Source organism: Herpailurus yagouaroundi, unplaced genomic scaffold (genome assembly GCF_014898765.1).
Source record: "Herpailurus yagouaroundi ecotype Mexico unplaced genomic scaffold, PumYag 197, whole genome shotgun sequence".
NCBI lineage: Eukaryota > Metazoa > Chordata > Mammalia > Carnivora > Felidae > Herpailurus > Herpailurus yagouaroundi.
Window position 1 is genome coordinate 11672555 of NW_024412428.1, and position 24571 is coordinate 11697125.

The window sequence follows — 24571 nt, forward strand, 5'->3', positions numbered from 1 at the left end:
CTACTCAGCATTCCTTTCATTTTTTTGTCTGGTTGGCTTCCAATCTCAGATCATGAAAAATATCCCAGTCCCACAACAGAGAACTTAGCCACTGCTGCCAATGAGAAAATATAGCTGAACATAAGCTATCAGACATAAATTCTTTTAATAATCCTTTCCTTTGTCATAAAAAAAACGATGTTCCTCTTCTTTTTCAAAGCTAACCCTTTCATCTTGTTTTTTATTTCAACATCCACCACTTCTTCTGGGACCTTGATACCTCATTTATTCCCTCACCTCAGCAAATTCTCTCGACCGCTTTCTTCTCTTTAAGCTTATCCCTGTCTTGAACAAATTGACTAACCAATTAGTTAGCTACCTAAATCACCATAACCACACAAACAATTTTCCCCTCAATCCTAATCTTTCCATCAAGCAACTGTACTAACCTACCCCAATATTCCCTTCCTTACACTACTCAATTGCCCGAGAACAGTCTCAATATTCATTCACTCTTCAATCCATTACAATGTAATTTCCTGAAATGCTCTTGCAAATACCTTTACTAGTTTACTTTATCTGATTACACTTTAAAAATCATAGTTATTGAATGCATATGGTTTGAAGAGTCACACATTGCCCCTCCTGTCCTTTTTCATTTATGCCTCTTTGGGGGCAACTCTTTCGCCTGTTCCTTTTGTTGGCATTTACCTCTAACAACATGTTTATGCTGTTACTTCTTGATTTTTCAGTACAAATCATTATTTATAGACTTTATTCTCTGCATGATGATTTATTTTTTTTACCACCTGTCCCCATCCCTCGCCTACCCCACATTCGTACACTGTATCTTCTATAATTATAGTTATGTCATAATTTCAGTTTTTGGATAAATCAGTATTCAGTGTTTATTATATTTATTATTGACCACGTAAATGCTGTTCACATGTGTATCACACTCTGATTATTTTGTCTTCCATTCTCAACTTTTCATTATCCTAGGAGTTAATAAGCATCTTGTTTATTTGTTTCCTTAGTTTTCAATGTATTTATCCCTAAATTCAAACTCAAATACTTCCTCAGCTATCTAGCTCCTTAAGTGTGTTACTCTAGTAATCTAATTTCCTTGGTGACGTCTCTCTCAGAGCCTTCTTACCTGTTCTAGTTGGGGGTTTGCTGCCCTTGTTTTTAGTTTATTTTATTTTACTATCTTGGGCCGATCAGATTTCTCCGCACTCAGATTCTCAGATTTTTCTTGAGTGTGTTTTCTAATATGCTGAGGCTGAGCTACAAAAGAGGCCTGAGAACCTCAATATTTAGAACATAAATATCACTGTCACTGAAGTTCCCATTTTCACTTGAGTGCCTCACCTTCAACTATGTCTAGTGTTCCCCCAGCCTAGGGAACTTCTGTTGTAGCCTCTCCAGGCAATCAACTTCTAGTTTTGGGCTGATGGTGGGGAAGAAAAGTCACCTAGATATAAACTGGGGGAGTAAATCCAGGGCTCTATCTACTTTAAAACAGAATTTCAAACAACCGTCTTCTTTTTAGCCTCCCTTAAATGTCAATCCCCATTTTTGAGCTTTTTAGGATTATTGTAGTACAGACTGAATTTATGACTTACTTCACTGACCACTTAGCTTTTATTTCTTGGGCTTGCCAAGTTCTCTACTACATCATTTCTGTTTTTCTGCTTTGAAAATTTTATAGTTGTGGTGTCTCTCTTTGTATGGACATCTGCTTTTGTAAAGGAATGCCTCTCTAAATCAGTGGGAATTTAGATAGCAAGAAAATTCAGGTGTTCAATCTCCTATCTTTGATGACTCCTTTTGTATTCTGACTGCTCTGGCTTTAAATTTTCAGCTCAATGAGTTTTGGCAATTTTAACTACCCTCAAACAAGGTAAAGAACATTTTTGCACATAGGAACGTTCTCTTGCGCTCCTTTACCATCAATTCTCTCCTCACCACCACATCCCCTCCTACCTCCCTCAGGGTCATCTTCTTTCTGATTTCTATCACTCATAGACTGATTTTGCCAATCCTTGGTAATCATATAAATGGAATCATATGGTATGTAGTTTTGTGTGTCTGGCTTTTTTTTTTCACTCAACACAATATTTTTGAGATTGATCCATTTTATGGAGTATAGCAGTAATCATTCCTTTTAATGGCAGAGTAGTTTTGCATGGTATAAAGACATACAATTGGTTTATCTACTCTTTTGCTGGTGGATCTTTAGGCTAGTTCCAGTTTTCACCAATGCTTTTTGATCACCAAATTCCGTATCTTCTTTTTAGCAAAGACCTGTTTGTAGTAATGGGCAATAATCCCCACTCTCCATTCCTTGAAACTTTTCTCTTTGGCATTTAAGATTATGAGTTCCCTCATCTCTCTAAACACTATCTCCTTCCTGTCCCCAAGTAGTACCTGCCCCTTAACTATTAATATTTTTTAGGATTCAGACTATAGTCATTGCTCTTTTTTTTTCTGCGTGAATATACTGAAATATATTATCCCATCTTAAAATAGACTCTGATGATGTCCAATCTTCTTTCTCTAACCCAGATACCTCCCTTGAGCCCCAGAGTTACGTTTCTATCTACTCATTAATCTCACCCATTTGTGGGGTTCTGCTGACCCTTCAAACTCAACTTTCAAAACTGAGCTCATCGTATTCTCTTCCAAACTTGTTTCTGATACTTACTGTCTTATCTTGATTAAGAGCATCACCAAGTAGGCCAGCCAAATGGAGTCATCTTGACACTTTTCTTCTTTAAGGTCTGTATTCATTTGATTACCAAGTCCCGTCAATTACATCTCTGTGGTATTTTTGAAATCTTGCCTCTTCTTTGGCCCTATTTTGGTGCCTTCTCATCTTTTACCTAAGTCAGGCAATAGCCTCTTAATTGGTTTTACTACCAATTCAAATGCTTTACATTAAAACCGGTTCTATTTCTCAACTTTTTCTCATGTCACTCATTTATTTAAAAATATCTGATGACTCCCCTTATTTTCAGCCATCTCCAGTTTACCCACTGACTACACATTCATTAGTGTCAAATATAATAAGCAACCCTGGATTAGAAACTGATCATTTAGTCTGAAGCTATCTTTCGCATGGGCTTGGCCTTTGCTCTTATAACTGACAGCCTATCTTTTTGGTCAGTTCCACATGTGTCCATTGCTGCCTAAGACCTAAGAGTGGTATGTGAGGTAAATTTTATACATACATTCTCATTTGGATATATAATGAGGTACAGAAGAGCTTAAATAAGTCGATGTTGCTCATCTGGCAGCTCTGTAACAGGTTTGTTTAGGTAAGGATTGCTTGTCATTTATAAAATTTACTTTTCTAACAAACTGTTCTTCCATTATAGGTTGGAATCACAAACAAACATTTTTATTCTGTGCAAAAGTTTTTGATCTCCTACATACACAAAAGCCATCAAAGGGCTCATCCTTTATATGTCACGTGCTTGAATATGCTTTCTACTTTTTGACACAAACAAGAGGTCAATTTGTTATTTTCTAAAGCTGGAGACTCAAACAAACTAGATTTGACTACATAGATTTGGGTCCTTTTATCTCCCCTGAACCCAGATATTTGCCTGCACTTTAAGAGTTGCTCCTCTTCTTGGAAAAAAAAATATTTGTAAAACCTGTATCTTGTAAAGGACTTGTGCCCAGAATACATAAGAACTCCACAATAAATTCCATGATAGGTCAAACAATCTTGAATTTTTAAATGTGCAAAATATTTGAACATACAGTTCGTTTTTTAAATGTTTATTTTTGAGAGAGAGAGAGAGAGAGAGAGAGAGTGCACAAGCAGGGAGGGACAGAGAGAAGGAGACACAGAATCTGAAGCAGGCTCCTGGTTCCAAGCTGTCAGCACAGAGCCTGATGTGAAGCCCGATGAGGGGCTCAAACTCACAAACTGTGAGATCATGACCTGAGCCAAAGTCAGATGCTTAACCAACTGAGCTACCCAGATGCCCCTGAACATACAGTTCTAAAAGAAGATATTCAAATGGCAAATAAGCACATGAAAAGATGCTTAGTAGTCATGGGAGAAATGCAAATTAAAATAATAAGACACACTGGAATGCCTAAATTAAAGACACTGTCAACGCTAAGTTTTAGGAAAGACATAGAACCACTGGAACTTCCAAAAGGATACAGCCTCCTTGGAAAACAATTTGGTAATATCTTACTAAATTAAACATATTCTTAGAATATGACCCAGCAATTCTACTCTTAGTTAGTTATATCCAAGATAAAATAAATCATACACCCATACAAAGACCTGTACTTGAATGTTCACAGCAAATTTATTCAGAAAATAGCCCCAAAGTGGAAATAACACAAAGGTCCCTTAGCTGACAAATGGAAATAAAAACTGTGGTATACACATATAAAGAAATATTCAAAAATACAAAGGCACTAACAACTGATACATGCAACAAAATGGATGAGTCTCAGAGGCATTATGTTAAGTAAAAGAAGCCAGACACAAAGAGCACACACTATATAATTGCATTTATACAAAATTTTAGAAAAGGTAGAACTGCAGTGACAGAAAACAGTTCAGTGGTTGCCAAATGTCAGCAACGGAGAACTTTTTGAGATAATGGAAATGTTCTACATCATGATTGTGGTGAATGTCACATAACTGTATACATTTGACAAAATTCAACAAATCGTAGGTTTTAAGTTGGTGAATTTTTTTGAATGTAAATTACACTTTTTAATAAAGCTGAATAAAAAACACTGCAAGTGAGTGACATCGGTGGGAATGGTGGAATAAAAGTCTTCAATGCTCTGTTCCTCTATAAAAGTAAGAAGAATATTGGCAATAACTGTCAAAATCAACTTTTTAAGAACTCTGGAAAGTAATAAAGGCTTGCAACCATCCAAGTACTGTCTATTTAAGAAAAGTGGTTGAATCTACGTGGGAACAGGGAGATTTGAGGCATCTGACCTTGCCCTATTCTCATGTTTCTTTCCTCAGCTCTGCAAAAGCTTTGAAAAACAACAGCATCACAATCAGAGTACCTATGAAAACTGGCAGCCTAGCAGCCACTGGAGAGGGCAGAATGGGCTTGGCTCCCCAAAAGCTTCATTATTAAAGAACTGTCATTATCTGAGCTGCCTGGAAACTGCCTGAATGGCCCCCATTCACAGGGCTTATCTTCATTTAACCTGACTCTGAGCTCATCACTGAGAACAGTTTCCCCCCCAGGGTGTTTGTCAAAAACAATCAGCAGCAATTATTTAACATCATAGCTGCCTGAACCGCTGATAACATTTGGGCTAAACAAGATGTGAACCAAAATGAATGAAAAGGATAGCTGCAAGAATGAGACGTCCATAGGGGACTTAGAAAAGTTCTAACATATTCTTAGGAATCTAGAAGGCCAAGCACATATGAAGAACTGTGTGCATACCCAGAAAAGGCATAACAAAGTCCTAATTTCTCACCTCTGCTTGGCATTGTTGATCTGCACAAGCAGGAAATAAAGGCTAAGGCAGAATTATCAACTTCCTCCTGGAACATTGAAACCATAGCCCAATATGCACAAAGAGCCCTTGATAAAGGCTGGGAGACATACTGGTTCAAGGCATTTAAGGACAGTCCTGTTCAATCATTTGCTGACCGCTAAGCTAACCAAATGGAGACTTCAGTGGTAATATATAGCAAAGTATTCAGACTTCAGAGAATTAGCTGAGGAAAGTCACTGAACTATAGCCACAACAAGGGAAGTCACTAAACTATAGCCACAGCAACAAACCTTGGGGAGAGGAGATCTGATTTTGAGAGTTGCCACATTATAGTGTTCAAAATTTCTGGTATTAAACAAAAAATAACAAGACAACACACAGATTCTAAAGTTTAGATGGAGAGGCAAAAGACCCAGAACAGCCAACACAATATTGAAGCAGAAGAACAAAGTTGGAGGGCTGATACTACCCAACTTCAAGACTTACTCTAAGGCTAAAGTAATCAATACAGTATGATGTTGGTAAAAGAATAGAAAAATGGATCCATGGAACAGCATAGAGAGCCTGGAAATAGACCAACACAAGTATGGTCAACTGATCTGTGACAAAGGAACAAAAGTAATATAATAGAGAACTGATAGCCTTTCAACAAATTTTGTTGCAACAACTGAATACACACACACACACAAACACAAATCCATCTAGACACAGACCTTCTACTGATAGCCTTTCAACAATTTTTTTGCAACAACTGAACACACACACACACACACACACAAAACACACACACAACACAAATCCATCTAGACACAGACCTTCTACCCATCACAAAAATTAACTCAAAATGAATCACAGACCTAAATGTAAACACAAAACTATAAGATCTCTGGAAGATAACATAGAAGGAAATCTAAAAATTTTTTTTTCAATGTTTATTTATTTTTGGGACAGAGAGAGACAGAGCATGAACGGGGGAGGGGCAGAAAGAGAGGGAGACACAGAATCGGAAACAGGCTCCAGGCTCTGAGCCATCAGCCCAGAGCCCGACGCAGGGCTCGAACTCACGGACCGTGAGATCGTGACCTGGCTGAAGTCGGACGCTCAACCGACTGCGCCACCCAGGCACCCCTGGAAATCTAAATGACTTGAGGTTTGGTGATAACTTTTTAGATGCAACACCAAAGACATGATCTATAAAATAAATAACTGATAAACTGGACTTCATTACAATTAAAAATTTCTGAGAAAGACATTGTTGAGTGTATGAGAAGACAAGTTATAGACTTGGAGAAAACATTTGCAAAAAACATATCTGATAAAGGACTATTATCTAAAATATACAAAGAACTCTTAAAACTTTAATAAGAAAACAATCAACCCAATTAAAAAATAGGCAAACAGTCTGAACAGACACTTCTCCAAACAAGACACACAGATGGCAAATTAGCACATAAAAAGATTGCTTAACATCTCTAATGATGCTTAACATCATGCATCATTAGAGAATTGCAAATTAAAATAACCATGAGATAACACCATACACTTATTAGAGTGACAAAATTATAAAACATTGACCACACAAAATGCTGACAAGAATGTGAAGCAACAGGAATGCTCACTCACTGCGGTTGGGGATGCAAAATGGTACAGCACTTTGGAAGACAGTCTGACAGTTTCTTACTGCCAAACATACCCATACCATAGGACTGAGCAATCACACTCTGGTATTTTACCCAAATGAGTTGAAAACTTATGTACATATAAAAACCTGCACAGGAATGTTTATAGTAGACTTATTCATAACTGCAAAAACCTGGAAGCAACTAAGAAGTCCTTCAGTAGGTGAATGGATAAATCAACTGTGATATATCCAGACAAGGGAATATTATTCAGTGTTAAAAGAAACTGAGCCACCAATCCATGAAAAGACATGGAGGGGCCTTAAATGCATACTACTAAGTGAAAGAAGCCAACCTGTGAAGTCTACGTACTGTGTGATTCCAACTATATGACAATCTGGAAAAGACAAAACTATGGGTACATGAAAAAGATGAGTGGTTGCTAGGAGTTAGGAGGGAGGGCTGAACAGTCAGAGCATAAGGGATTTTCAGGCTGTGAAACTATTTCGTGTGGTACTCTAATGGTGGATACAAATCATTATACATTTGTCAAAACCCACAGAATGTGTAAGACCAAGAGTGAACCCTAATGCAAATTATGGACTTGGGGTGATGATGATGTGTAGGTCCCACACTCTGTGTGGGATGGTGATCATGAAAGAGGCTGAGTATGTGCAGGTACAGGGGTATACAGGAACTCTCTGTACTCTGTCTTCCATTTTTTCTGTGACTCTAAAATGGCTCTTTTAAAAAGTCTATTTTTTAAAGACATAGTTTTTGTTAGATTCATTTAATGATAATTTTATTTATCTGCCTTTGAAATTACCAACGTAAAGTGATATCCGTTTCCTTTGCTCTCCATCCACTTGCTCATTGGTTCTCAATCCTGTCTACAAAAGTATCATCGTTGAAGACCTCTTAGAAATCCTGGGTACAATTTCAAATATCATACCCACAACCATTCAACTCTTCCTTTGAAAATGTGTATGTGTATCAAATCAGGATGTTGTGCACTTTATATATTCTATAATTTTATTTGTCAAATATGCCTCAACAACGCTGGGGAAAAAAAAACACAACTGATTTGTTAAGATGAAAAAAAAAGACACAAGGAGAGAAAACACTCTTTATGGTGGTCTGAAACTAGGCAGACGGTGTAGCATCAGCCTGTGATTTATTTTGCACAAGGTAAAAGAAACTGGCTAGACTCTGCAAGAATACAAAACGGATGAAACACATAACCTCGAGAGATGTGAATGCCTCTTTAGGGACTGGCCGCCTCAGGTAAAAGAACATGTCACATAACAGAAGTATCCAGAGCACTTTATCAAAACCCCTGTGAAATTCTGCTATGAATGAAGCCTATCTTTGTTCAGGACATGTATTTAGCATCGGTATTTGTCTACCTCTAACTTCATGGTAAGTAACATAAAACTCTTCAGATAATCTGAGTTGGTCTAGCAGCGGTTTCTTGAAAAACTATTCCTGCAGGAGTAACAATCTTGATTATAAAATTTATTTTATCGGCTGCATGCACAGTGGGTCTTCTCTGGGTTAGAGCCTCTTTTGAGGCACGAACCATAATTTATTCATTTAATCTGAATTAGGCCTTGCAGGAAATTTTACACACGATCATTTCAGTAGGTTTTTCTTTCTTTCTTTCTTTTTTTTAAAGTTTTATTTTCTTTCTTTCTTTCTTTCTTTATTTATTTAAATGTTTTTATTTATTTTTGAGACAGAGAGAGACAGAGCATGAACAGGGGAGGGGCAGAGAGAGAGGGAGACACAGGATCCAAAGCAGGCTCCAGGCTCCTAGCTGTCAGCACAGAGCCTGACGCGGGGCTTGAACTCACGAGCCGTGAGACCATGACCTGCGCTGAAGTTGGAAGCTTCACTGACTGAGCCACCCAGGCGCCCCAGCAGGTTTTTCTTTCTTAACCGAACATACTTTGTTTATATAGGTCCAATCGGTGATTGATTTTAAGTAGTCGCAACAGCCTGTGCAGAGTCAGAATAACAGAATTATTCTTCCACACTGAATGCGACAGGCTAAGGACTGCATCTTATTGGCATCCCTAATGCCTAGCACAGGTGCTGGCTCAGGCAAATCTACTCAGTGATTTTTTTTCTAACGAAACCTTAGAGCTTGGCAACCTCTGGGGACAATTTGGTCTGACCCTTTTATTTTTAAATGAGGAGAATAAGGATCTGAGACGACCACTCGCTCCAGGGAGCCACACATTAGTTAGCGGGAGAGCTAGGACGAGGACTTCTTGACAGTGACGTCTCTGCTCCTGCCTATCCAGGAAATGAGAGCCTAGTCCTGTACCTAGCAGAGGCTTTTGAACAAATGGTAGTTTCCTTCCCCTCTCCTTTATTCCATGCAAAGAGAAAACCCATGACACACGATGAAGCTTGTCCACTTTGCTCTCTGAGCAAACTAGATTTCTGTTTTAACAGAAGCAAAGCAGTTTGATCCTTTCAGAAGAATCTGAGTATCTGATATCACTGCAGAATCTGTGAATTGCCATTGCTGTCTTCAGAATCCTTGAGAAGGCCAGTACATGAGTAAAGGGGAGGTAGAAATCTCATTTTAAGAGTGAAACCTGGGGTTCTAATGGGAAAGAAGACAAGAAGTCAAGACTCTTTGTCCAATAGTGCACTACGTACCAGGAGCAAGGGTAGGTGGCAGGAATGCAGAGGCGAATAAGATGTGGTCCCTGCCCTTGAGGATCTCACAGTCTCCCGCGTGCGATATAAATTTCACAAACAAGAAGCAGCTCACTTCCTGAGTGCATAAGGACAAAACCTCCCAGAGGAGATAATATTTGAGCAAGCCCAGGAAGGACTAGGAGAAATTTGCTGCTTAGGCTAAAAGAGTTACAGGCAAAGCAAACGGGCATTAAATAGCACGCTTCAGTCTAGGACTCGTAAGTATGTGAGTGGGGATGTCTGCAGAGAAAGGCAGGGGCTAGATCACGATGGGCCAAAATGAGTATGTCAAGAGTAATCTGTGAGTGATGGGGAGCAACTGAAGGATATTAGACAGGAGAGGAACGTCGTTAGATCGCACATTACAAACGTAAGCGGTGGCAGGGTGGAGTATGAGCTGAAGAACGTTAGGGCGTGTTTACGATAGTTTGGGTGAAAGATGGCAAAAGGGAGTTGGAGCCGATGAAGATTTAGTCTTTGATAGGGAAGGAGCCGAGGAGGAGAAGTAGAGGACGACTCCCAGATTCCAGGCTTTGTCACCGTGCCACAGAACACAGAAAACAGTGACTTGGGGAAGTCAGCGGGGAGCTGGGCAGGAGAAAATCAGAAGTTCATGTTTGGATGTGTTAACTGTTAGGGGCCTTTGTGATGTCCAGACCCCCTTGGGAAAGCTGGGCATCACAGTGACTTACAGACAAGATACATAATAATTGAGCCAACCATCCTCAGGGAATCTAGAACCCTGGAAACTCCAGCGTGTAAGGCACAGGCCAGTGAGAAGGAGTCAGATGTGGAGAAGGTGTGGTCAGAGACGTAAGAGGTCAACAGAACTCGCTGAAGGCCGTGTCCTAGAAGCCATGGAATGACCATCACAGAAAGGAGTGAGTGGATGGTTCTTTTTTTCTTTAGTTTTTAAAGATGTTTTTATTTATTTATTTTGAGAGAGAGAGAGAGATAACATGCATGCTAGCAGCAGAGGGGCAGAGAGAGAGGGAGAGAGAGAATCCCAAACAGGCTCTGCACTGTCAGTGCTGAACCCGATGTGGGGCTCAAACCCACAAACTGTGAGATCATGACCTGAGCTGAAATCAAGAGTTGGATGCTTAACTGAGTGAGCCACCCAGGTACCCCAGTATATGGTTCATTGTACTGAATACTTAGGCTGGGGAGGTGATGTACAGCTTAAAATGTGCCTTTTTTAAAGTTTTTTTTTTAATGTTTTATTACTTATTTTTGAGAGAGAGAGACAGAGAGACAGAGACAGAGCCCGAGTGGGAGAGGGGAAGAGAGAGAGGGAGACACAGAATCCAAAGCAGGCTCCAGGCTCTGAGCTGTCAGCACAGAGCCCAACGCGGGGCCCGAACTCACGGACCGAGAGATCATGACCTGAGCCGAAGTCAGATGCTCAACCGACTGAGCCACCCAGGCGCCCCTTAAAATGTGCCTTTTGGATTTAGCAGTTACCAAGGGCAGTTTCAGAGAAGCCTGAGGGAAGAAGGCTGAGGGGTAAGTGGACTCAGAGAAAGTGAAGACAGACCATGAACACAGTGCTCTTTTAAGAAGTCTAGCTAAGAAGGAGAGATGTGTGGTATTTTCTGGAGAAAAGGAATAATTCATCATGACATAATATTCTCTTCACACGTAGAAGCAACAAAATAATTCCCAAGCTGACAGGTTATTTTCTTCCAGGTTCCAGTTCAATGTAACAAATATTCACTTCCTGCTCCACACAAGGCCACGAAGTACCCACGCTACACTCCTAAGATACAGTCCCTCCTGTGGAGCACTTAGAAGCCTGGCAGAAGGTCCTTCCGTTGAGGCCCGGCTAGCCAGAGCCAGAGTGGGGCGGGGTGGTGGCCCGTGTCAAATCTCGTGGTGCATAGACTGCTCTGAGCACACAGGAGGAGAACCCCAGAGACGACGTCCAGGAGGGCAGGACGCGGGGGCCACGCAGAACACGGAGGGCTTGCTGGGAGGGCTGGCGATTTGTGAGCAGGGAATGGGCCGCGAGCATCTGAGGGTGATGGGAGGGCGGTCTGGCCCGTGTCTGAGAGGGTTCTTCCACTCACACTGCAACACAGGCCTGCCTGGGAGACACAGGAGGGCCCTCTGCCTATGGATGTACAGGAAAGCAAAAGCCAAAAAAACCACAAAACCAAAAAAACCCCTTCCCCTCCTCACATTTTAGATTCATATCTTACAGTTAAAACTACCAGACTTTAGAGGTCTCCCATGCTGATTTAATGGCCAGTTTCCTGTGATATTTCTAATATTCCTGCCAAAGCCATGAAAGGAGTGACAAGCAAAGGTATGAATTCGTCTCTAACATGTGATTCTGGTTAAAGCCCGCGCGGCCTGAACTTCTCACCCTGCACTCAAGTGTCAGGGGCTGAAGGTATCTGGCCCCGTCTGCTTAGGAGTGTTCCGGGCGGGGCCCTCAAAGACGGTCCGAAACAAAGTCCCCGAGACTCGTCCTGACCCCAGGAATCAAAGGTGAGGGAGAGCAGGGGCTCCTCCTCTCCGGGCAAGGAGCACAGGGCCTGGGAAAGGTCTCCCCACAGCCCTGCAGCTCAGGAGTTCACAAAACCGGCTCTGCAGAGCAGGATGGGTAGCTGTGCCAGACAGACAACTGCGGCATGTAGCTCTGCAAGGGTGGGGCCTTTCAGAAATCACAGGCCATCCAGCAGGAGGGCTTTATGGCGTGTCAGGGAAAAAGCATACGGTCAGAAATCCACAAGCGGCTGTCACTGGGCCACCGCTGAGGCAGTGAGGGCCGTGCCCCTCTGCTCTGCGGAGCTTTACACCCCTGCTGCTCTCCCACCAAGCGGTCACGCTGTCTCCTCCGGCCCATCGACCCACACACAGCTGTTCCTGGATAGTAGCTGCAGTGTGGGAGGAAACCAGTTAGGCACGGACAGATCTAGCTACAAGAAGAAAAATGAAGTATGTGTATGCTGTCGTCGGGGGAGAGAGGATGTGCGTGTGGAACTGTGTGATTTGGAAAGGAATTTTTTTTATTGAGATATAATCGACCCATAACACTGTGTTCGTTTTCGGTGTGCAACCTGATGATTTGATGTGTGTATATGTTGCAAAAGGATCACCACAATAAGTCTAGTCAACATCCACAGCCACACATGGTGACTTTGTTTTCTCATAATGAGAACTTTTAAGATTTAGTCTCTGAGCAGCTTTCAAATATACAATACAGTATGGTTATTGTATACAATACAGCTATTGTATACAATACAGTCACCAGGTTGTGCACTCCATCCCCAGAAAGCAATTTTAAATCACGTCCTCTAATGATCAAGGACTCAAGGAAGAGTGTAAGGTCCACTGGCAAATCAGTAAGGTTCAACAGCCCAAGAAAAAGAACTTCAAAAACAAAAGACGCAGGTTTTCTTGGACTACTTCAGTTTGCAGGATTTGATTCAAGTTTTAAATTCACACATGCCTGCGTTGGAAAAATCAGATGGGGTGTGCTTGGCCTTTAACTGTTCACAACAACTGCTAATCCAGATAATTTCTCTAGCGAGAGCTGGTCCAAGTTGAAGCAGGGGTCACAACCGGAGGTGTCTCTGAGAGGTTCAAAGGAAAGCAAGGCAAAACCAGGCCAGGGGTAACTGGCGGGCCTCACTCTGGGCCCTAGCATTGGCTCTCAGCTCCTTCCCCAGCCTGTCCTCCACCACATGGGCCCCATCTTTCAGTCACGGTCCTCTTCAGCTCTCCTCACTGTCCTTGGGGGACATCACTCAGTCTCAGGACCTTCATGCCCGCGTACATAGATGACTTTGCATCTCTGTCTCCAGCTGTGGTCCCTGGCTGGCTGCAGACCCGCGCACCTGACGGCAACTCCTCTGGTCCCAGCCCCTCAGGTACCTCAGCTCACCACACCTTCCCGGGCTCAGACCCTGGCCAGACCCCATGGCTGCTCCCTGCCTCAGGGAAAGGTGCCACCACCCCCGGCTGCTCCAACCGGGAGGAGCCTGGTCACCCTGACTTCCGAGCTACAGCACCTGTAACTCATAGGTTCTTGTACGGATTAAATGAGACCAATGTATGTTACCAAGCAGCAGTAGACACTCACTAAATGTTAGCCACCATCATCTGTTATTTATCTGGCAAAGCCAGCCACTTTTAAAAACATTGTTAGGGGCGTCTGGGTGGCTCGGTCAGTTAGGCGTCCGATTCCTGGTTTCGGCTCGCATCATGATCTCACAGTTTGTGAGTTCGAGTCCCACCATGGGCTCTGTGCTGACAGTGCGGGGTCTGCTTGGGATTCTCTCTGTCCCCCTCTCTCCACCCTCCCCTACTTGTGTTATCTCTCTCTCTCTCAAAATAAATACATAAATAAAATATTTTTTAAAACTAAATCAACACTGGGGCGCCTGGGTGGCTCGGTCGGTTAAGCGTCCGACTTCGGCTCAGGTCATGATCTCGCAGTCCGTGAGTTTGAGCCCCGCGTCGGGCTCTGTGCTGACAGCTCAGAGCCTGGAGCCTGTTTCGGATTCTGTGTCTCCCTCTCTCTCTCTGACCCTCCCCCGTTCATGCTCTGTCTCTCTTTGTCTCAAAAATAAATAAACATTAAAAAAAATTTTTTTTAAAGTAAAAAAAAAAATAAAAACATTGTTAATGTTTTTAATAATGCAATACAAAATATCTAATATATGTAATTAAAAAATAGCAACTCTCCCCTCAATCTGCCGTCCTGTTTTATGGTTTCTTGTGTGTTCTTCTTGGAAGTTCATATACCTAAAAATCATTTTGAGTAGCCGGATGGAAAAATTTACATAAGAGGCCATTTAAAAATACAAGGATCAATGTTTTTTATATATCTATATTCCATCTACATCTATATCTGAAGTCCCCTATCTCTGACTCTGGCGTGTCTGTACCCCAGGCCTGCCCTATACCATGATGGCTGTGTGCGGGAAGGGGGTGGGGATAAAGATATCTTTCCTGCACACTAATTTACCTTAAAAAAAAGCTAAAAGTTCAAAATAGGCACAACAAAATGTCATGTGTTCTTGTCTGGGTAATCCTGACTGGTCTTTTAGGGTCATTTTTCCAGGAAGCCCTCTCTGAAACCCCTTTCCCTGCATCCGTACTCACAGCGACCATACCATTTGTCCAAGTAAATCGCCATTTACTCGCTTCTCAACCTTGGCACAACTGGCCTCTGGAGCCAGACGATTCCTGCTTATGGGGGCTGCCCTGTGCACTCTAGGAGTTTCGGCAGCATCCCCGACCTCCACCCACTAGATGCCAATAGCATCACCCAGTTGTGGGGGGCAAAAATATGTCCCTGGATGTTGAGAGGGGGACAAGATGCTCCTCCCCTTCCAGGCTGAGACCACTGCATTCGCCCAAGACCTGAGGGCGAGGATTCTGTCCTACTGGTCTCTGTAGCCCAGAGAGGCCCTGAAGACACAGCGATGGAACAGAGCCGAAGGAACAAATGAGAAGGGGCTGGCTACTCTCCTGACAGGAAATCACATCTCATCTCTTCACGGAAGGACAGTGTGCTTTCAACTCTTATTATTACTTTTTTAATTTTTAAAAATTAATTAATAAATTAATTAATTTATTATTTTTTAAATGTAGTTCCATGAAGAATAAAGTAGAGATGCCACCATAATTTCTATCCTTGGGATTTATGAGTCAAACTCAGGATATCATAAGCAACACAGGCATGTTTGGAAAAATTACCTTCAAAGGAAGATATGGAAAGTATTCCAAGTTGTATTTCACAGGAAGACCTCAGCTCTCCTTAAAAACTCCAGAAGCAGCCTGCCTGGCTTTGAATCCTAGCACTGCCATTCACTAGCTGAGTGGGCCAATTATTTTATACCTCTGTGCCTCAGTTTCCTTGCCTATAAAATGGGAATCATGTTGCTGAGAGCCTACTTTATAGAGCTGTTATGGAATTAAATAACTACATATTTGTAAAGTGCTTAGAGTAGTGCCTGGTACATAGTGAACACTTTGTAAGCGTTTTTGAAAAAAATAAAATCACCACTCACTGGGATTTGTATTTTTCTTATAGCTCAGAATTTTAAAGTGGGAAGTGACCATGATTATCCTGTATCCTTCCCTCAATGATTTGTCCAAGGTGTCAGTCCAACTCATTGTCACATATTATTATATGACATAACATAATACATAATACTGTACATTTTCTGTGATAAATATTCTAAAAGGGAAAATATTTAAAATATATCTCAATATTCATAAAGACTACCATTATTTAATATTATTATGTTATGTAACATATTCAAAGATGTGCATTTGTGTGTAGAGGTAAATCATAAACCTCATTTTTGTCAGCACTCTCCCTCACCAGCTGCCTGCTGCACACAAAAACCAGGGTCATTAATTATCCTTTTAAATACAAAGGGCAGTGATAGATGCACTCTATCATCTGAATCAATTCCATATCTCCACGAAATGGTACCAAACAAGGTAATGCCCTGTTTTATACATGATACAATTAGCTAGTATTTATTAACATAAGATACGCGGATGGTGTACTGGCCTAATACTAAATTAGAAGCTCAGAGATCACTTGAGCATCAAGGCCCTATGTTATCAGTCTGAGCGAATATCGTAAACCAAAATGCTAATAGAACATATTATCCTTAAAAAATCTCATTTAGGGACTTCAATTTGCTGCAATTTGCTTTAAAGGTGACAAACTTTTCAAGCTATTATTGACACCTTGGCTATTCCTACATTCTGATATGGTTAACAGTTTCATCGAGTTCATCTAAGGTACTTAGATTTGCAAATATCTTTTCGTTGCTCGCAGGGGAAAATATTTTTCAATTAGGAATTCAATCAAAGAACATCAAAACAAAATTATAACTGTGGTTGCTAAAATGAGAAGCTGCACTACTCTAATTTGCAGTAACAAATATTTACAGAGCGCCTACTATGTGCTGGGACTGTGGGACGCAGAAGCAATGGTAAGGCATGGTTGCCATCCTGGAAGTTCACACTGCCAGCAGACACAGCAAACCTGTATAGCGTTCGAGACCGAAACCTGGGAGCTCCACATCTATGTGTTCTGGGCCACGCACGGGTCCTCCTTGCCATCAATACCCTCAGTACGATACATTTTCCCAACCGATCAAAAAGTGAATACTGTTCAACAACTCACTAAGTGTCATTAGGACCCAGGATTAACTGTCTGTCTACACAGGTGAGACACGTCCAGAAAACCAACGGTGAGTAAAAATTCTTGTCGTGGGTAACATTTGCAGGAGACTTTCAGCCCTCCTGTCTTCATTTGTTTACCTGGCAGAAACCTGGCAGAAACCTCTGGCTGCGGTTTCCTTTGTGATCCTGCATTAGCTCCGAGCTTCAAATATGCATGACAAACGCAAAGCTTAAAAATAAAATAGGAGACCAACTCTCACGCTGTGTCTATAGTGCACCAGTGAGAAAACGAATAAAATCCCGACCCCTTACTGCTCTCCAGGCATCAATCATTACATTCCATGTGAGTGGGCGAGTGTCTAATTAACCACTCATCGATCTCAAAGTTTTATAAGTGCTGTCGCTCCCCTCAGGCTGGAGTTCTTCCTTCTGCCTGCGTTCGGCTATTTGCTACCTTGGCAATCGGTGCCCTGGTGCAACTTGTAATGAAGGGAACAAACTCCACACGGGTCCCCTTTAGCCAAGCCACCGCCGTCTGCCTCCTTACTGTGCCTGCTTCCTTTGATCCACCTTGCTGGGACTATTCCTTTGGCCTCCATTCCACCCACCACTCCTACGCCCCAAGAACCTCAGCTCACACACTTGCAGCCAAACGCTTTTCTTACTTCATAATATTTTTGGAGACATAGTTATCATAAGACTGATTCCAATTATAACAACCTCCTGCCACTCTCGCCAGTTTTACACAAGCTGGGCCCCTGTGAAGAACACCGTGCTGTCTGGCATTGCTGCACTCGCACGTATTTATGCAGCAACACCTTTTGGGGTATGTCTGCGCAGGTCCTGCCGTGGGCTGCAGCGGAGAGGGCTCACGGGCTCTACAAGAGAAGGCTTCCTGATTTTTCTGGCTGACACTAATAGCACTATTCAGAACTGTCTATCTCTAAATGATTTCACATTCATTGTACTAGGTCATCTCTATAATGTGTCTGAAAGGCATTTTTAAAAATTTTATTAATTAATTAATTAATTAATTTTTAAACGTTATTTATTTATTTTGAGAGAGAGACACAGAAAGCAAGCAGAGGAGGGGGCAGAGAGAGAGGGAGACAGAGAATGCCAAGCAGGCTCTGTGCTGTCAGTGCGGACAGAGCCCGACGTGGGGTCTGAACTCACAAACTGTGAGATCATAACCTGCACAGAAACCAAGAGTCAGATGCTTAACCAACTGAGCCACACAGGTGCCCCATGAGAGGCATTTTTTTTTAAGAGTCGACTTTGATGGAAAAATCCAAAACTTAGTCAAGGCATCTCAGATCACAAGCAGCAGTGAATAGATAAGGATTTACCACCCAACTGTATGAGATGCAAAGATTGGCCCACTTAGCCATGTCAGCAGTAAACACAGCTGAACAATCAGAGATAGTCTTTGCCCCTGCAATCCTGTCTTGAAAATATGTACTATAATTTTTATTCTTGGTTTACAATGTAATCCTTTATTTATATTTCAAAATAAAATTTTAGATATCTATGATGAAGCTACTAGGAAGTAATGAGTGAGTTTAGAAGGACTATAGAATGCAAGGACAATATATATCAAAAATTTACATGATGTTAATTGAGCAATTGGAAATTGAAATTATAAAAAAAAGCTGTGCTATTTGCAATAGCACCACAAAACATGAAATTCTTTTTTTTTAAATTTTTTAAATGTTTATTTTTGAGACAGAGAGAGACAGCATGAACGGGGGAAGGTCAGAGAGAGAGGGAGACACAGAATCGGAAGCAGGCTCCAGACTCTGAGCTGTCAGCACAGAGTCCGACATGGGGTCGAACTCACGGACCGTGAGATCATGACCTGAGCTGAAGTCAGGGGCTTAACCAACTGAACCACCCAGGTGCCCCACAAAACATGAAATTCTTAAGTACTTTTGAGGATGTGTAGTAGCCATATGTTGAAAATCACAAGTCAGGGTTGAAAAAAAATCAAAGGAGACCTAAATAAATAAATACATTGTATTTATAAATCAGAAGATTCAGTACTGTTAAGATGTCAATTCTCCCCAAACTGATCTATAGAGTCAACATAATCCAAATCAATATTCCAGAGGGTTTTTAAAATAGATACCAACAAGATGTTTTTAAAATTTATATGAAAAGGCAGAGGAACTAGAATAACCAAAACAATCCTGGCAAAGAAGAACCAAGTTGGAGGACGTATATTATTGGATTCCAAGATATACATAAAGCTAAGTAATCCTGTGTCTAATCCTTGATGAAGGATTAGACATACAGATAAATGGAACAGAACAGTCTAGAAATATATTTACACATACATGGCCAATTGATTAACATTACAGGCGCAAAGGCGATTTAATGTGGAAAGTATAATTTTCTAATATGGTGTCGAACCAATGGGACATTGATGTGCAAAAAAAAATCTTGATCCATACTTTGTACCTAATAAAAAATTAACTTTAAATGGACCATTGAATTCGATAAAAACATAACACTAGAATCTCCAGAAGAAAACAAAGGAGAAAATAGTTGCGACCTTACGTTAGGGAAAGATTTCTTAGATATGACTAAAATATGGAAAAAAATGATAAGCTGGATTTAAGCAAAATTTAAAAATTCTGTGAAAGACACTGTTAAAAGATCAAAAAGACAAGCTACAGACTGGTAGAAAATATTACAAAACCCATATCTGACGAAGGATTTATATCTAGAGCATATAAGGAATTCTTAGAAGTCAAAAATAAAAAAACAAACAACCAAATTTAAAATGGGCAAAAGACTTGAACAGACACTTTACCAAGGAAGATATAGGTATGGTAAACACATGAAAAGACACTCAACATCATTACTCATTAAGGAAATGCAAATTAAAATTCTAATGAGTTAATAACTGTAGACACCTACTAGAATGGCTACAAACAAAACAAACAATACATGCCATGGGGATGAAAGGCATAGCATAGGGAATATAATCAATGGTATTGTAATAGTGTTATATGGTGACAGTTAGTAGCTACACTTGTGATGAGCATGGTGTAATGTATGGGCTTGTTGAATCACCATGCAGTACATCTGAAACTAATGCAACGTTGTGTGTCAACTATACCTCAATAACAAACAAAACAAAAAGTGACAGCACCAAGTGGTGGCAAAGATGTGGAGCTACTGGAATTCTGATACATTGTTGGTGAAAATACAAAGTGATATGATCACTTTTGAAAAGCCTGGTGATTTCTTAAGAAGTTAAGATACAGTTATCAAATGGACCCTGCAATCCCATTCCTAGGATTTTACTTAAAAGAAATGAACACTTATGTTCACACAAAACCCTGAATATGAATGTTTATAGTTGCTTTATGACCACCAAAACTGATGACAACTCAAACATCCTTCAGCTGGTGAATGGACAATGTAGAATGTCATACGATGTAATACTACCCAGTAATGGTACTGACTGACACACCAACAACATGGATGAATCTTAAATGTAGTAAACCAAGTAAAAGAAGCCAGGCTCAAAAGGCTACATATTGTTTGATTTCATTTATATGGTATTCTGGAAAAGGCAAAACAACAGGTACAAAAACAAGATCAGTGGTTGCCAGGGGTTTGGGGGTAGGGTTAGAGGCTGATGATAAAGGGGAACCAGGGAATCTTGGGGGGTGATGGAGCTGTTCTTTATCTTGGTTGTGGTGGCAGTTACATGTCTACAGGCATTCGTCAATTCTCAAAAACTGTTCACTCAAAACAGTGAATTTTAGTTTGTACGTATATATGACACTTTGACTTAAAGAAAGCATATGGGGAAAAATGATAATGCAATATAACATAATTAAGATACAAAAATTACTTATTTTTTTTTTTTAATGCCAGCTAGTAAAAGTCCCCTTGGTTAACACTGAGAGGGAAAACTCAGAAGGAAGTGCTATTGGAATAGTTCTGGTTTGAGTGAAATCTCCTGAGAAGGGAAACGCTCTTGCTTGGGGTGTACCTCAGACATCCTGAAGAGAAAACACTTCTTTTCCAATTCATGACCTTTAAAAAGTTGCAATCAAACCATCCATTCCTCTCATAAACGCTCACAAAGGGCATTTTGTGCCATTCATTTTGTGCCATTATTTGTTTTCTAGTCCAAATAGCCTGTTCCTCTAATTTGTGATTTCAAGAGTTCTTTGCTCTTTTACACACTTAAGCAAACCCACAGTACTATTTTCCTTAAACATTCAGAGATCAATTCTTAATGCAAATCTATTTTTTCTTCATATAGGAACCACAGAGCAGATACAAAAATATGTATGTCTGAAGACTCAGAAAGTCTAAGGTTATTTACGCACTGTCCTAACATACCTTGGTCTCTCTTATCTTTGTTTTTATCTTTAGCTATTTTTGACAGCAAGGGAGACAGAGAATGAGTGGGGCAGGGGGTGGGGGCAGAGAGACAGGGAGACACAGAATCTGAAGCAGGCTCCAGGCTCAGAGCCCGATGCGGGCCTCCAACTCACAGACCAAAGTCGGATGCTTAACCGACTGAGCCACCCAGTCGCCCCGGTCTCTCTTATCTTGAAAAAAGTTTTGCTCATCATTGTTTTCTGATTAAACTACCATCCTTCTATGTCTATGCATAATGTGCTAGAATGAACACTGGATTGAAAACTGTAAGTACTGCGTTTTAAGGTCAATTCAACTCCTAACTAGCTGTGTGGCCATGGAAAAATGACTCACCTCCTGTAACTACTATTTATCTCCATCCCTGACCTCTCTCCAGGGCCTTCGTTAAGAAATTTCAAATTCCTACAGACACATACTGTCTCTCATGCAGCATTTAATTGTTCGTGGATACTGGTTACATTGGCATCATTTCCTATCACTCAAATTACAATTGTTACTTATCTGTTCATGTATTCATGCTTTATTTCTTCAACTAGACTTCTCCAACCAGATTATAAATCCTTTGAGGAGAGGGAATTCCTCATTTACATCTTTATTTTTATCTAGCATCTATCATATAGCAAAGACTAAATATTTCAGGTTGCTGATATAATCACTTGAGCTTATATCTTCTAGTTTGCTCATATAATCACTTGACTTTGCAAAAAATACAGCCAAGTTTGACATACTCATGGAGTTTTTCGGGACCTACTCTGTCCACTCATGCTGTGGCCTCCCCTGTTAACCAATCCATCCCTGACCCCAATCACCACAGTCTATGGAGTCATCTTAGTTTTTTCATGGCACTGAACAGTCTCTGAGTTAACATCTCCCTGTTATTCTCTTTTTCTCTCACTGACTCTCTTTTTCTTTTTCTCAAGGTATTTTCTGAAGCCTGTGACTAGGATTGAAGCTTCATGAAACCAGGAACCAATCATGCTCACTGTGGTAGAACCTGGACCCATGCCTGGCATATAGTAGGCACTCAATAAATACTTATGATGGAGTCATTGAACTTGCCCCTCACTACAGTGACACCTATTGGAGACTGCACAATTGAAACTAACAAAAATATTTCACCTAATTTACCTGTAAAGAGGTTCTACAAGGTCCTTTTCAAGAAACTCATGATCATTCTTGACAGCCACAATGTTGATGGGAAATTGGGAATCTGAAAAAAGAGAAAGAGAGAAACAAGGGAGATTATGAGTCTTGTTTTTATCTGAATGGGCACCAATATCTTTCGACCACCATGTTTCTGTACACGTGACTGGTCCTGGCAGTTGCTTTCCCATCACTGGGTGTGTTGGTAATGTTTAAGGTAGTAGGCAGTTTTAGTTTTATCAAATAAGTGCTTTGAAGGATATAAAAGAGGTCCTTGGATAGGAGTGAATATTAAGTGCCTGCATTTTTGTGGTTCATCATAATCACAGACATTATCCTATCTATATGAAGAGTTTTTATACTCTCACACTTAACATCACTGACTTTTATCTTGATCAGTTCATGAAACACTTAATTTGGAAGATTTTTTTTTCTTTAGAAAACAAATTTCCAAAAATACCCGAAACTCAGTGGCCACAAATGTGTTCTTTTGTAGCAAAATCTTGAGCCACTTCAGAGTATCAGCGAAATACTCAAACAACTGATTCTATCCAAAGAGATAAATTCCAGCATCATGATTTTTCTCCCACAGACTGACTATTCATGTCAACTTTGGAGGTCAAGGGCCACGCTCAAGATGCAGTGTTATTGGTAGGTACCTTATTCACAGAGATGAAAATCTGGGGATCATTCTAATAGAGGCCATGGTCAGACCTAACAGACAATGTCAAATCATTACCACTATCTTGCCATTCTTTCTCTTTCTCATTTTATACTTTGCACTGCCTCCACCTTGCCAGTCATAATAAATCTAAAGGTATCTAAATCTTAATGTGAGTTGGAAATAGAAACAATCTCTTCTGGTGATAAAAGTAACGTGAGTGAATTCCAGATGGTGCTGGAATGAAGACTGTCTTGTTCTGCTCGAGAGGGAGTGTGTGTAGTAATGAGAAACACAGACACCACAGCCCAGTTGCCTTGGCTTTGAGTCCCGGCACTGCTAATCTCTAGATGTAGAACTGAGTACAACTTACCTAACCTCTTCTGGGCTTGTGTTTCCCCATATGTAAAAAGGGGATGATGATAATTATAATACTTAACCTATAGTGCTGAGAATATTAAATAAGTGGTTATAGGTAAAGTGCTCTGAGCAGGACCTGGCACACAGTATGTTCCATGTAAGTATTTGCTCTTTCTTATTATATTTATTCAATGCACATGGCTTAAATACAACTTGACAGGCACCTTTTACTTATGGCATATTCTTTTTCTCTAGAAAGGAAATTTCCAAAAATAACCAAAGCTCAATGGCCTCAAATGTTTTCTTTTGTAGCAAAATCGTGAGTCACTTTAGAGTATCAGCAAGATATTCAACTAACTGATTCTATCTAAAGAGAAGAAATTTAATTTACTTCTTAGCCATTTGTAGACACTTCATATTTAAATTGCAAGGTATTTTGGGGCACCTGGGTGGCTCAGTAGGTTAAACATCCGACTTCAGCTCAGGTCATGATCTCATGGTTCGTGGGTTCGAGCCCCACATCGGGCTCTGTGCTGACAGCTCGGAGCCTGGAGCCTGCTTTGGATTCTGTGTCCCCCTCTCTCTCTGCCCCACCCCTGCTTGTGCTCTGTGTCTCTCTGTCTTTCAAAAATGAATAAACATTAAAAAAATAACAAAAATAAATAAATTGCAAGGTATTTTGAGTTTACAAAGAGAGTTCACATTATAGGAGAAAACACACTGCATTAAGACTTAAGAGACTACGATTTTAATTCTGATTCCTCTGCCTTTTAATGTTGAAAAAGTCATTTAACCTCTGGGCCTCTCTCTCATCATCAGTAAATTGGAGGGGGTGGGAGTAGCGTTCTTTAGAGCAAAATTATCAAACCCTCCTTTATAAAAACTTGAGTCAGAGACTCTAGACTTCAAAGCACATTTTGAGATATGCTCTCCTTCATCTACTGAATTTAAGTTACAGAAGTAGAATAAGGGTTTCATGTGTGTGTGTGTGTGTGTCTGTATATATATATATATATATATATAT

General features: G+C 40.6%; 1 protein-coding gene across 7 annotated transcripts in view; it reads right to left on the minus strand.

Moving 5' to 3' along the window:
- Nucleotides 1–24571, minus strand: part of STARD13 (StAR related lipid transfer domain containing 13) — a 238380-nt gene that overhangs the window by 38214 nt on the left and 175595 nt on the right. For all 7 annotated transcript variants that reach the window (XM_040448170.1, XM_040448172.1, XM_040448171.1 and 4 more), the window contains exon 3: nucleotides 22512–22593. In XM_040448170.1, coding sequence (XP_040304104.1) covers nucleotides 22512–22593 — 82 coding nt within the window. The remainder of the gene's footprint in view (nucleotides 1–22511; nucleotides 22594–24571) is intronic.